This window comes from Castanea sativa, chromosome 11, assembly GCF_040712315.1.
Source record: "Castanea sativa cultivar Marrone di Chiusa Pesio chromosome 11, ASM4071231v1".
NCBI lineage: Eukaryota > Viridiplantae > Streptophyta > Magnoliopsida > Fagales > Fagaceae > Castanea > Castanea sativa.
Genome location: NC_134023.1, coordinates 25,766,233 through 25,781,199, shown reverse-complemented (window position 1 = coordinate 25,781,199; position 14,967 = coordinate 25,766,233). Strand labels below are relative to the sequence as shown.

Sequence of the window (14,967 nt, the reverse complement as noted above, 5' to 3'; positions counted from 1 at the left end):
TGTAAAGACCAAAATAGTACTTTCGCCTTATTTTTAATTTCGTCCTGCATAAGCTTAAATTTTAATGATCAAACAGAGAAATATGGTTGTATACTCATTTAACCTAAATCAAAGTCATGCAAGACTTAGACACAGTCTGCGCTTGAATCATCACTCTTCTGAGATAAGTCCATTTCATTTTATTTTATTTTATTGATAAAACATAACCCTAGTCTCTCAATTTCTAAACCTACTTCATGATTAGGATTAAGCGTTACGACCAATTTATGATTTTTTCTGATATATCATATTATTTGAGATATAATTATTATTAGGAAAATAACTTGTAAAACTTGTTTACATCTAAACAAGTGTATAAATATACTAAAATCGTGACAGTTTCAAATTTGAAAACATAACTTAGAGTCACAATTAATTTCTATGTATTTATGTGTAATAGACACTCCCCTAATTACTATATCAATTCGCTTATCCTAATAACACCTTTTTTTTTTTTTTTTGGAGAAACAATTATAACACCTAATTATTTTCACATATCCTAGTCCAACATTTTTTTTTTTGTTTTGGTAAACTATATATCCTAGTCCAATTGGAGGTTATATAAGTAGCACTTATTCCAGAGAGCATGAAAGCCAGAGACAGTTGGAAACCCTCCCTCAAGGTCTGTTTATCCTCTTAACTATATATTTTTTTTCTTCCTTGTACAAAAATATGCAAAGCACAGTAAGGTTTTCAAGCTGCCGAGGTGTGGCTTTTGAGGTCAAACCTCATGCAGATCCCTTTGCCATCAAAGCACCCACACCAGAAGAGTCCTTGAGCAACAAGATATCTTGGCTCGGCTCTTCCAAAGTGTTCCCTTCTTTTATTTTCAGGTCTATAAGTAAAAGCAGCAGCCACTTTTGTGATCTTGACCCCGATGACGAACACCCAGATATAGATATTGATAATTTGGAGGTTGTGGAAGAAGGGAACGACTTTGAGAAACAAATCAAGCAAAGCCCACTTCCACTTTTGGCTGCTGGTAAGAGTGATCAAGCATCATCAAAGCCTGCAGCTCGAAAGAAACATTCGAGGCTGTCGATTATACTCCTCGATCAAGGGTTGTTCACAGTGTACAAGCGACTCTTTGTTGCTTGCTTAGCTCTAAACATTACTGGCTTGGTCCTTGCAGCCATGGGACAGTTCCCATATGCGAGGAACAGAGCTGCACTTTTCTCAATTGTGAATATTCTTGCTTTGACACTGTGTAGGAGCGAGGCTTTTTTGCGTGTTGTGTTCTGGCTATCTGTCAAGTTGTTGGGAAGGTCATGGGTGCCTCTCCATCTTAAGACTGCCACAACATCTCTTCTCCAAAGTCTCGGAGGGATACATAGTGGTTGTGGTGTCTCTTCAATTGCATGGTTGATGTATGCCTTAGTCCTAACTCTCAAAGATAGAGAAAACACTTCCCCTGAGATCATAGTTGTAGCCTCCACCATCCTTAGCCTTCTCTGCCTATCTTCTTTGGCAGCGTTCCCTCTAGTTCGCCATCTCCATCACAATGTATATGAACGAACTCACCGCTTTGCTGGGTGGACTGCTCTTGCCTTCCTTTGGGCCTTTATTATCCTCTCTATTTCTTATGATTCCAAAACCAAATCCTACATGAATGACCTTGGCTCCAGGTTGATCAAACGACAAGAGTTTTGGTTCACAATAGCCATCACTTTGTTAATCATGTTGCCATGGATGACGGTGAGACGTGTCCCCGTTGAGGTCTTTAATCCTTCAGGCCACGCCTCAATCATCAAGTTTGAAGGCGGAGTTAAAGCTGGCTTATTAGGTAGGATTAGTCCATCCCCTTTATCAGAATGGCACGCATTTGGCATAATTTCTGATGGAAAGAAAGGGCACATGATGCTTGCTGGTGCTGTTGGTGATTTCACAAAATCCTTGGTGATGAATCCTCCAAGCCATTTATGGGTTCGAAAAGTGCACTTTGCTGGCTTGCCTTATCTTGTCAACATGTATGATAGAGTTTTGTTGGTGGCAACTGGTTCAGGAATTTGTGTGTTTTTGTCATTCCTGTTGCAACCATGTTCGGCTGATGTGCGCTTAGTTTGGGTGGCCAAGGGAATTGAACAAAACTTTGGAAAGCAAATCATAGAAATGGTAAGTGGGTGGCCAAAAAACAAGGTGATTGTCCATGATACTGCTGTGTTTGGTCGTCCTAATGTATCTCAATTGAGCGTTGATACTGCTAGAAATTGGGAAACTGAAGTAGTCATTGTTACCAGCAATCCAGAAGGAAGCAGGGATGTTGTTAATGCGTGCAAGGATGCAGGAATTCCTGCCTTTGGTCCCATATGGGATTCGTAAATCCCTTATCACTCTATACTCTAAAACAGTTGCCATATGTAAAACTATCATTTTCCGATTTGCTTTTGATACTTTATTTGCTTCAATTTCTCATATAATAGGCTGTTGACCCAAGTTTCAAGTGCTATGGATTTAAGCGATAAAATAAAATAGAGGCAAAAAATGTCATTTTGGTCTTTGCATTTTGAGTTCATAGCCAATTTGGTCTGTATATTTTAGTAGCAATCAATTTAATCTCTGTTATTTTCATCTTGTAATCAATTTAATTCCTATTATTAACCCACTAAGGGTACGTTTGGTACACTAAATGAGAATTGTGACAGGAATTGTAATCTTTATTATTAGTATAAGTGTGTTGTAATGTAATAATTAAATCTATTCTAGGGGTGTCAATTCAGGTTAGCGTGTCTAGTTTGTGTCATGTCGAGGTAAGGGTATTCGACTAAATGGCTCAACCCTAACCCGACCCATTTAATAATCGTGTCATGATCCTTCAATCCTAACCTGACCTGTTAATAAGGTGGGTTGACCTGACCTAACCTATTTGACATGCTTAATAAACGAGTCGTGTTGGATTGACATGAATGTAACACAACCCATTTCAACAGCATAATATTAGATATAACATTCATCTAGAAATTATTTTTTTTACATCCTAAAAAGCAGTGCATACACTTCAAGTCTTTAACTCACATTCAAAATAATATAGTTCAACAAAAATATAACATTCATCTAGAAATAAGTTCTTTACACTAACTCCAAAAGAAATGCATACACTTCAACCCAAATTCAAAATAAAAAAGTTTAACAAAAATAAAATAACATAATTCAACAAAAACATAACATCCTTAGAACTCGCCAAATGCTAAATATCAATATTGAAAGAATTTGAGTAAACAGTAGACTAAGTCTAACTATGACCATGATTATTATCCCTAGATTCTTTGTTGATGTTCAAATTCATAACATCTTCCACAAGCTCAACCAATTTCATTTGTGCAAGTTCTATGCCCAATATAGATATATATATATATATATATATATATATATATATATATATATATATATATATATATATATATATATATACTAGTAGTTCTAGGGTCTGTAAACTTTCAATTTTCAATTATATCCCTTGTAAATTTTTGTGATTACTCACTTTTCTTTTTAAATTTAAAATGTGTTGAATATAAAAGGTATTTGACAAATCTAAAATAAAATAAATATTTATTTGTTATACGAGTTAAACAGGCTGTGTTAAGTGGGTCATTTTGGGTTGACACAAATAAATTGGCATGTCAAACGTGTCTATTGCGGGTTACGCAGGTTGACTCGCTTATGACACGTTTCTTATCGTGTCGCTTTCGGGTTGACCTGTTTATGACCCAAATTCATTAAGGCCTAACCCTAACCCAAAAAAACCCGTGTTGGGTTCGTGTCATGTTCGCGGGTTGAGTCAAACACTGACACCCCTATTCTATTCATTAGTTTGGTTGTGAGTTATAATATTAGAAAGAAACTTAACATTTATTTTAGGAAATATCTTACTCACACAATTATATCTCCTTGAAAATTGTTATTTTTAAATTTAAGAGAGATATGTGTTATTTTTTATGATTTTTTATTTTTATAATTGTTAGATGTATATGGAAAGTTTGTTTATTTGAAAATATATTAAGTTTTGAAATTATTGCACTTACTAAAGAATAGCTAATACAGCCTTTTAAAGATGAATAGTTATTCCTCATTTTGAAGAATAGCTATTCAGAAGGAATAACTATTCCTTGTAATAAAAATATAACAAAACTAAAGAATAATTAAACCATAAGAATAACTATTACATTACAACGCCTATTACAGTTTACCAAACATGTCCTAACAAAAATGGCTACGTGGCTAACGGCGTGCACGGTTAGCACAATTGAAGCTTACGTGGCTTATAAAATAATATTGCATGTAATTTGACCTAGTTAATCAACTTAGGTAATTAAATTAATTAACTAATGTCAATTTATAACCTAACACCCCATTAGCCCTAGAGATAAACTAGTTATTATAGGACAACACAAACACCTTCTGAGGAAGGGACGTCAATTCTACTGCCTAAGAGAAGATGGAGGTTCCAACTTTCTTAGTGACAAAGAAACTTTTAAAAACAACAATACAAAAATTTGAAAAGCCTATGGGAGATGCTCTTAATTTTCATACAGAATATGACTTGGAAAGCCACTTAAGATGTACTATAATTGGATTAGTTTGAGTGTTTGGCGCATGAGTTTGACTTGGTTCTTCTAAAATGATCACAAAAGAAAGTTTTAAAGATTACAAAACTAATTTAAAATTAGGTAAACTATGTATTTGGTCCTAGACCTTTATGTTATTTTTCAATTTGGTCCCTGACCTTTTAAATGTGTCAATTTAGTATGCGTTTAGATACCACTTATTTTGCCAAAAACTGAAAATTGAAAATTGAAAACAATAAAAAAGTTACTATTTGAGTTTTGGTTACTGTTCATATGCCTAATATACTGTTCATGTCCCATGAACAGTGCAACAGGCGCTGGACTTAAAAAAAAAAAAAAGCCAAAAACGTAGACAATCCAAACGCAAACACCAAATCCAAACGGAGCTTTAGTCTCTAACCTTTTAGCGTTGTGTCAAAAAGATCGACGCCATTAAGTGGTGGATGGAAAAATCTTATGTGGCTAACAATCTTATTAAAATATTTTTTTTTTTTGCCATGTAACTTACCACGTGGGCTTTTCAAAAAAAAAAAACCAAACCAAACCAACCGAATGAAATCGTTAGACATGCATTTGGGATTGAAATCCTTGGAGTCCCATTAAGAGCACGAAGAGGGAGATAGCTTCAACATTGATGGTGACTTGCTCAATGGACAGCAAGGAACTCAACATCAATGACAAGAAGTTTGAGAGGCAAAGATCATTGAATTTTGAGAAGATTTTGCAATATTTATGTTATTCTTGTCAAGAATCAAGATATCTAGCTAAATGTTATATTTTTATCTTCCTGGTTGTAATAAGTGTGGGATTGGCTTGGGAATTGATAGTATATATCAAGGTTAGGAACCAAATTGAAAAATGACATAAAGGTTAGAGATCAAATACGTAAGAATTGTAAGAATTATATAGGGACTTTTCAAATATTACCTTGAATTTTGACATATGTTTCACTTGTAATTTGAGCTTTCCATTTAAACAATTAATTCTCTAGAATCTAGACATTATGATTGTGAGTTTGTTACAATGAGCCTAAAGAAAAGAAAATAAAGAAAGTTTTTAACCAAGAATATGTACCATTATGTAAGAGGTTATTGCAGAACTTAGATTTGGTTCTCATTGGGTCACTTGCTAGGTTTACCTGACTAAATACACAAAAATTTACTTTTTGCTGCCAAACCAAAAGGCACTCGGTTACTTTAGGCATTGCAGAGAGATTTCAAGGGTCCAATGGGTAATTTAACTTTCTTGGCAAAAAACTCATTTTTGTTCCTACATTTTCACGTGATTCCTACTTTGGTACCTAACTTTTTTTTCCCACCATTTTTAGTCCCTATCCTAGAAAACGCGTCTCGTTTTAGTCCTTCCCGTCAGTGCCCTAACGGCAAAATCCTACATGACAAACAGAACTATTAAAATAATAACAAAAAATTTTATTTTGGCGTTACAAAATGCCACGTCAACATCTAAAATGTGAGTTTGAGATTGTAGACTAAAAATGTGAGTTTTGAGTTTGTGTTATTAGATTTGGGTTTGTGTTCTTAGATCTGGATTTGTGTTCTTGTTGTTCTTTGTTCAAGACATACTTAGATCTCAATTCATGTGATTTTTGGTTTTTAATTCTGTTTTTAATTTTTTTTTATTTAGTTAAATTTTTTTTTTAATTTAGATGCTGACGTGGCATTTCGTAATGCCAAAATAAAATTTATTATTATTATTTTAATAGCTCCGTCTGCCACGTAGGATTTTGCCGTTAAGGCACTGACGGGAATAACTAAAATGAGACGCATTTTCCAGAATAGGGACTAAAAGTGGTGGAAAAAAAGTTAGGAATCAAAGTGGGAATCGCGTGAAAATGCTTATTACAAAAAAAAAAATCATAGCAATAAAATCACCGTCATTGCAATAGTTGATACAAGTTGTTGTAATAAAATTTAAGGTAATAAATTTTGGCAACAAAAAATTTCATTGCAATAATCTCGAGATATTTTAATGAAAACTTTGATGCAATGATATATATGTTGTTGAAATAAACAATTTATTACAACGATATATTCGTTGTAATAAATAATTGTTTCATATTTGTCATTGCAATAGATTGTATGCAATTTTTTTGTTGTGTGTTTGCAAAAATGATTGGTCTCAAGTTTTTGCAATCTATTGCAACAAATTTTCCTAATGTAGTATTGATAATTATAAGTTATTGCAACAAATTTTTTTTAAATGCGATAATTTACGACTTTTAAGATACTATTGCAACAAATTTTAACTTGTAGATGAAATATTGTATCTAATACCACTATACTAATGTTGTTGTATTAATATTTGATGTAATAGACTTACTTTGGTGTAGTGATTGTTAGAGATAGGGTAAGCCTCACCGTTGGTAATAGGTGTAGAAGGAGGAGTTGAATAAGTAAGAACATCAGAACTTGTAGCCAACTTACAATAATAATCTTTTAAGGTAATTACGAACCTTATGAGATTTAGTAGAGTGTCTTAAAAGAGGCAAAAGCGGTTTAGGAAGAGAATCTATATATGTGGTTCAATAAAATTAACAAGAGCATAGTTCTTAGGAATAGGTAGAACTTGTTCTTGGAAGACCAAATTTGTAGAAGATGATGAATCTGTAGAATCTTTAGGTGCAGTATCAGTAGAAGGAATTAATAAAGGAATGGAAGAAGAATAATGGCAAGGTGGAGTAGGGAAAATAGAATTAAGTTGAGAGGGTTGAGAATACCCAGACCCTGCCTTCTAAGATATTGTGGATCTGTTACTATCACCCATATTGTGGATCTATAGGTGCAGTTTTTGACTTATTTTCATGAGATAGGCCCATGTAGTCCTTCTATGGTCATCCACAATAGTTAAAAAATATTTAGAACCATTCAAAGATGGAGTAGGATATGGACCCCATATGTCACAATGGACTAAATCAAAGACAAAATTAGTAATATGATTTTGATTAGGAAAAACATATCTTCTTTGTTTAGTAAGAGGACAAATGGGACAAGCAAAAACTTCATATTTATTAAAATGTGAAATATCAGGTACAATTGATTTTAACAACTCTAGTCTATGAGAAGAAGGGTGTCCAAGTCTGCAATGCCACAGATTGGAGTCACCAAGAGAGGAAGTTTTATTACAAGATGCAAAAAAGGAGCCATCAACCTGAGAACTAGCAAGTAAAGGGGAAACAAATTTTGACAGGAGATGAAATACAAGTTGGTAAAACCACTTGAGATGAGTTGCAAAAAATAAAGATCACCATGCTTCTTACCCAACCCAATCATCCTCCAATATTGTAAGTCTTGTATAATACAGTAAGTTGGAAGAAAGATGCAGCAACAATGTAGATTTTGTGTGAGTATACTAATGGAAACAAGATTATAAGAAGTGTGGGAATGCATAAAATTTCTTCTAAAATAAAGGTAGATGAAAGTCTAACTATCTCTATGTGAATCACTTGGATAGTGTCTCCATTAGGCAAATTGACAGATATGTGAGCAATTGGGGTGATTGTGGGAAGAAACTTTAGAGAGTGAACCATGTGTTCTATTGCTGCACTGTCAGAATCCAATCAATGGATGAAATCATGGATGAGTTGATATGGAAGGCATAATAGGCCGGTTATATGGGAAATTACCTGACATCTCATGAGCATTAAAACCCTTTGCAGATTGAGTAATGATGTTAACCACTTGGTGAGTTTCTTGTTCCATATCTAGTGTCAATTGTTAACCACTTCCATATCTGTTTGAATAAAACTTATTGCTGAAAACTGAAAACACTGTAGCAAATTAATTTTTAAATGTGTGAATAGTATTATGGGATCCATTTTTAATATTTTTTTTTCTGAAAAAGTGCTTGTGGGTCCCATGAACAGTGCGTGAATAGTGCATGAATAGTACCTCTGGTCTCCCACGCAGTAACTCCATGTGCATGAACAGTACACGTTACTGTTCACGCGCTGGAGAAAAAAAAAACTGAAAACGTAGCAGACTTAAAACGCAGCAGTAAAACGTGGATCCAAACACATTTTAGCGCGTGAACTGTAAGTCTGCTGCGTTTTCAGTTTTTTTTCTCTAGCACGTGAACAGTAACAAGTACTGTTCATGCACATGGAGTTATTGTGCAGGAGACCAGAGGTACTATTTATGCACTATTCACGCAGTGTTCATGGAACTCACAAGCACTTTTTCAGAAAAAAAAAAATTTTAAATGGGTCCCACAATACTATTCACACATTTAAAAATTATTTTGTTACAGTATTTTCAGCAATAAGTTCTATCCAAACAGACCTTAAGTGTGAGTAAGAGCCACATTATCATCTCCACTGTATCCAGCAGTTGACACTATTTGCAGAAGCTGAAATACCTCCATTTGAGCTTTACCTTTGAATTTCTAGCAAGGAGGTTATCCATGTAGCTTGTAACACTTATCAACTACATGGCCAAGCAAACCATAGTGAATGCACTAAGGTCTAGGCTTTCCTTTGTTGATGGAACCAGAATTTGTGGGATTGTTGGATGGCCTGTTATTGGTGTAGGAATTAAAATTAGACTTAGAAAATAATGTTGCTGCTGACTCAATATGCACATCCTATCCTGAACCAACTTTCCTTTGTTTTTCTGCATAAAGAACAAGAGAAAAGACTGTAACGCAAACATACGCTCCATGAGAAGGTTTTGTCCCTTTACAAGTTACAACTCCATAACTTTTATTCAGCCCCATTAGAAGGGCCATAGTGCACTCTTCTGTTTGATGCCACAAGAACAAAATCTGTAATTTGAGAGTTCATCCCAAACACCCTCGAATCTAGTGTAATAGGAATTGATAGTTGAATCATCTTGAGTTAGAGAACACAGTCTTACATAACTCAAAGATTCGAGGGCCATTGCCTTGTGAATATTTGTGCTTGAGATCAACCCAGACTTCTTGAGCAGTATTGAAATAGATCAAACTGGTTACAAGGTCCTTCGACAGTGAATTTAGAAGCCAAGATAGTACCATATTATTAATCTTTTTCCGTGAACTATAAAGAGGATCAATAGTGGAACATGGTTCTGAAATGATTTCATCGATGAACTCTCTTGTTCTTAACATTCAAAGCAACAAGAATGGACCTACTCCAAGTATTGCAATTATCTTAAATGAGTGGCTGAGTAACAAGAACTATGCCTAGATTATCACCATTTTGTAACAAATATAGACTCGGGTATCTTCCCAAACTGAAGTGGCTTGAGGAGCCAAAGTAGTTTGAGGAAATTAAGAATCAGAAGTAGACATTAAATTTGACTTAGATCAGATCAAATTCAACAAGATTGATTTAATCAAGAAGATGAATACCAAGTAATACTGCAATTAGATCAAATTCAATCAAGAACTTGAATTTTCCCAAAAAATGTATTTTAGGAATTCAGAGATCAAACACTGCTAATTTAATTAAGAAAAATTGTGGAAAGCAAAATCAAATCAAAATGCGAAATTGATTCTATAAACTAATAAGAAAGCAAATTGATTGAACTAAAAGCAAGAACAGAAACTTGGGATTGAATACATGAAACTGAATTAAGCAAGAACGCACACTAGGGAGATCAGCAATGAATTCGAGGCTCGCTGTGCTAGTCAGGTTCTGATACCATACTCAACTTGCTTGAGAAAACCATATAAGTTGAAGGTGATGAACCAAGACTTTGGAAATGGTTTCTATATTCACATAATGAATTAAGTTACAGAAGCTCTGTCCTTATATATAATAATAAGAAACAACAAATGCCTAGATTTCATCATTGCTCTTTTTTCTTTATTTTTTCCCCTAAACTCATTGAGAGTGAAATCGAGTATTTACAATTACTTTCTTTAGTCATGTTAGGTTTACCAGATACTGCATAGCCTTATAATAGTGACTATAGTTACTTCACAAGAGACCAAGGGTATCAGGATCTAGATTTTGAACAAAATCGATGAGAGAGTTCAGGTACTGGATCGTAGGATTGGCTCCCTACTTTTCGATTAGAAAAATATATGAAAAAATATCTATAATTATAATTCATAATATATGTTAAAGAAACGTGTACATTAAAAAAAAATTAAAAAAATAAAATGCTACAACGCTTAAGGGAACCGTTATACTTTTCATATGTACAAATCCTGAACCAACCCTAGTGGCTCATTATTATACTGTCTAAAACAACTATCAAAATTCAAAAGATCCCGCTGCCAATATTGCATTGTCATACTGTTTCTTTTTGACACTAATAAAGTTGCTTAATCTAGTATTGCAATCTAAGTTATGATAGGCACAAGGCGTATTATATTTAAATTAAATTTTATAAAAATACTTTGTCAATTTACTTTAAAATTTGAGTCACAGTTTGAGTTCACACAGGCATCTCTACTATCCATTACATTCCTATGTGTTATTGTGTAGACTCTTGCATTTATCATTCTCTTTATGTTATGATGATTGTAAACCATTTATTTTTAGAAGTGGTCTTCCTTCAACTTAAAGGGTCAAGATGGTGAATTTTTATAAATGTTAGGTCTTGGGCACTATACTGTATGTGGGTTTTACAATAGTGTTAAGTATGCCCATGTGGATATACATTTCTTTTATTGCAAGTAGATTCATTGTAGAAAGTAAGTTGGCAGATAGCTGGGGCTGATTAGATTTCTTATAAATCCTCAGAATTTTAAGTATGTTCTACCACAATTTTGTTAAATGAATATGTTCTGCATTTTCTTGTTTAATGTTGTTGAGAGCTTCCAATTTTCACAAGATCTTTCTTTGTTGAAAGGCAATGGTATGCAGGGAGAAGAGTGGCATTCTAAGATATTGCAGATATGTGCCTTAACTTACGTCCAAAATGGTATAGTTAATTCTATTCAAATATATAAACCTACCTTATTAAAGCCTCTATTCTTGCTTTGATTCAGGCAACACATGGTAGATATCCATAAAGCAAAAACCTGAGAAAATACAAGCTGACCTTTATTTTTAAAAAAATGGTATCCGAAAGTTTGGTTTTTTATTAAGTTTGAGCTTTTTTTTTTAATAGATAATTAGCTTGAGCTAATTTTGTATCTGGTTTTTGGGAAAATGCTTGGCCTTTAAATTTTTAATCCAGTTGTTGCAAACAAAATTTTAGCATTTGGGATTGAATGTATTACTGGTATGAGAAAGTTTGGTTTTTAAGTTCCTCTTAGGCAATTTAGAATCTAAGTTTAGTGAAAATGTTTGGATTTTAAGCCTTTCTGTTTTGTTGTTGCAAACAAAGGGTTAGTGTGTTTGGAACATAAGTAGATATTGGTATAGGAAAGTTTGGTTTTTACTTAGTTTAAGCTAGTTTGGTATCTTTTTTTATGCAAATGGTTGGCTTTTTAAACTTCCATTCACTTTTTACAAACAAAGGGATAGTGTGTGCGTGTGTGTGTGTGTGAAGGAGTGAAGTTGCTTTTCTTGAGGGAACATAACTACATAAGTGATGGGTTTTGATGAATTGGACTGGGAAGAAAGTGCCAATCTTATCACTAAATGTGTAGATTGTTGGGTGTCATGAAGGGTTAGTATCAAAGGCAAAAGAGTGTAGCAAGTCAATCTGCTACATCAGCTGCTACAACAGAGCAGCTCAGACAGTCATACAGTGCAGCAGCTAGTGCAGAAGCAGATAGTGCAGAACTTGAAGGGTCTATTGGTGAAGGATTAACAGCTAAGTCATCAAGGGATCAAGCCTCAAGCTATAGAGATAAAGGAGTCCAAGATGAATCCAAGTCTGTCTAAACAACAATGTAGTTTAGCTGATACTTGTACAGTAAACGATCTGTAGCTGTTGTAAATAGAATTAGTAAGTTTAGTCAAGCACGTGTCATAGTTTGTTAGATTTGTCAATTACTGTTTACACGTGTATGAGTCTGTTAAGTTAGTTACAGAGTTGAACATTTGCTTAACCTCTTAGCTAGTACATTTAGGGATTTTATTCAATGAATGAAGCTGAGCAAATCGGTTTTCACCAAATTAATTTTCTCATATGGTATCAGAGCAAAACCTCTAGAACATTATGATATTCTAGGGTTCTTTCAATTTGGGATTTTCACTGATTTTCTCTTCTTCTTTCACTCCTTACTTCTTCAACGGCATTGTTGATTTCTTCAAAGCTTCTTCAAGTGTTGCTTCTTCAACGCCATTTTTTATCTCAGTAAAGCTTCTTCAAGCTTCTTCAATGGCTACTGAAACAGCAACAGCAAATATTTCCTCTGAGACTTCTTCTTCAGCACAAGATTCATACAATCCAAACGATCTGGAGAGAATCCTGGTGCTGTGCTCAAATCTCAACCTTTGATTGGAGGTGAAAACTACTCTGCATGGGCAAGATCTGTCAGAAAGTCACTGATTGCCAAGAACAGGCTTGGTTTTATAGATGGTTCTTTAACCATCTCTTCACCATTGGTGGATTCTCCTTCAACTGTGCAAGCTTGGATTAGAGCAGACAATATGGCTGGGACTTTGATTATCAATTCAGTCTCTCCCAAAATCCAAGCAAACATCATATATAGAGATACAGCCCTAGAAATTTGGACAAATCTCAAAGATACATTTTGTCAAGGGAATGGACCTAAAGTCTTCAATATCCAGAAGCAAATTGCTGAGATTCATTAAGGGGAACAATCCATTACTGATTACTTCACTCAGTTGAAGGTACTATGGGATCAGCTGCGAAATTTCAGTCCCTTTCGTTTGTGCACATGTGGAAAGTGTGTTTGTGGCATCAATCAAAGGCTTGAAAATCTTCAAGCAAAGGAATCAGTAATGAAGTTCCTAATGGGGTTGAGTGAGTCTTTTTCTCAGGTGAAGACTCAAATCCTCTTGATGGATCCACTCCCTCCAATCAACAAGGCATACTCTTTGTTCATTTAAGAAGAGATGCAAAGGTTTGTAGGTAGCTCTCTCAAAGTGGAATCCATTGCCCTAGCTGCCAAATCACAGAATATTGCTAATTCTGGTCATAATTCCAAAGGGAATGAGAGACCTTTGTGTACACAATGTGGAAAGCTAGGTCATACAATGGATAAGTGCTATAAATTGCATGGTTTCCCACCAGGTTTTAAGCTTAAGAGCAACAAGAATGCAACAGTCCATCAAGTTTCATCCAATCTTGATTTGCTTCAAGGCAATACATCTACTGGGATCACTAATTTCACCTCAGTTGTTACTGCACCTCATGCTCCAACTTTCACTCATGATCAATACCAACAACTTCTGGCCTTAATTGGTTCTTGCTCTACTCAGCCACTCCCAAAAGGTCAAGAAACACATGTGGCCAATACTGTGGCTCTTCCATCTAATACAATTGCAAGTAATCCTATTAACTTTAAGCATTCAGTGTTATCTGCTAAAATGGTTAATAGGAGAGCTTATGGTCTTGAAACATGGGCAATTAATACTAGTGCTAGTGATCATATAATGTGTTCAATGTAATTGTTGACTTCTTATACTGAAATCTCACATACTATGGTTGAATTGCCTAATGGGGAAGTTGCTGTTGTTACACATATTGGAACCATACAATTTTCATCTCACATCACCCTTACCAATGTTCTTTGTGTACCTTCCTTCACCTTTAATCTCTTGTCAGTTAGTGCTTTACTAAATCACAACCCATATGCCTTGTTTTTCTGTCAAAATTTTGTTTTATATAGGACCTTACATGTTGGAGCACGATTGGAATGGGCCAAATGCATAATGGTTTATACTTGTTACAAGATTCAAGCCTATCTCAAGCCACTACCTCCCTCACTAATTTCCTTATCAAGCAGAATTTCAAGACTTTTACTGTTGTTTGTTCTTCCTCAATTTCTAGCAATCTGTTCTCTCTTTGGCATTCAAGACTTGGGCACCCTTCTGATGTGAAGGTTCAGTCTTTGAGCCATGTTTTACCTTTTCTTAAGCATTGTTGTAATAAATCTTGTACTATCTGTCTTTTGGCAAAGCATAAGAGACTTCCCTTTCCTTTTAATAATAAGAAATGTTCTCCTTCTTTTGATCTTGTACATATGGATGTTTAGGGTCCTTTTTTTGTTCTAACATCTGATGGACATAAATATTTCCTCACTATAGTTGATGATGCTTCTAGAGCAACTTGGGTTTTCCTTTTGAAAGCTAAATCTGAAGTTAGATCCTTAATTGTCTCTTTCTACAATATGGTTCTAACTCAATCTGGAACTAAAATTAAGTCCATCAAATCTGATAATGCCTTAGAGTTTGGCATTCTTGATTTTTACAACTCAAATGGAATTGTGCATCAATTAAGTTGTGTTTTACACTCCACAACAAAACTCAGTTGTGGAGAGGAAACATCAACATATTCTT

General features: G+C 34.5%; 1 protein-coding gene across 1 annotated transcript; it reads left to right on the top strand.

Moving 5' to 3' along the window:
- The first annotated feature begins 711 nt into the window (after positions 1 to 711).
- LOC142616280 (adenylate-forming reductase 03009) lies at positions 712 to 2,358 on the top strand. The gene is made up of 3 exons (XM_075789160.1): positions 712 to 1,507; positions 1,592 to 2,082; positions 2,137 to 2,358. Exons 1-3 carry the CDS (start codon positions 712 to 714, stop codon positions 2,356 to 2,358), a joined length of 1,509 nt encoding a protein of 502 aa, XP_075645275.1.
- Positions 2,359 to 14,967: the final 12,609 nt, after the last annotated feature.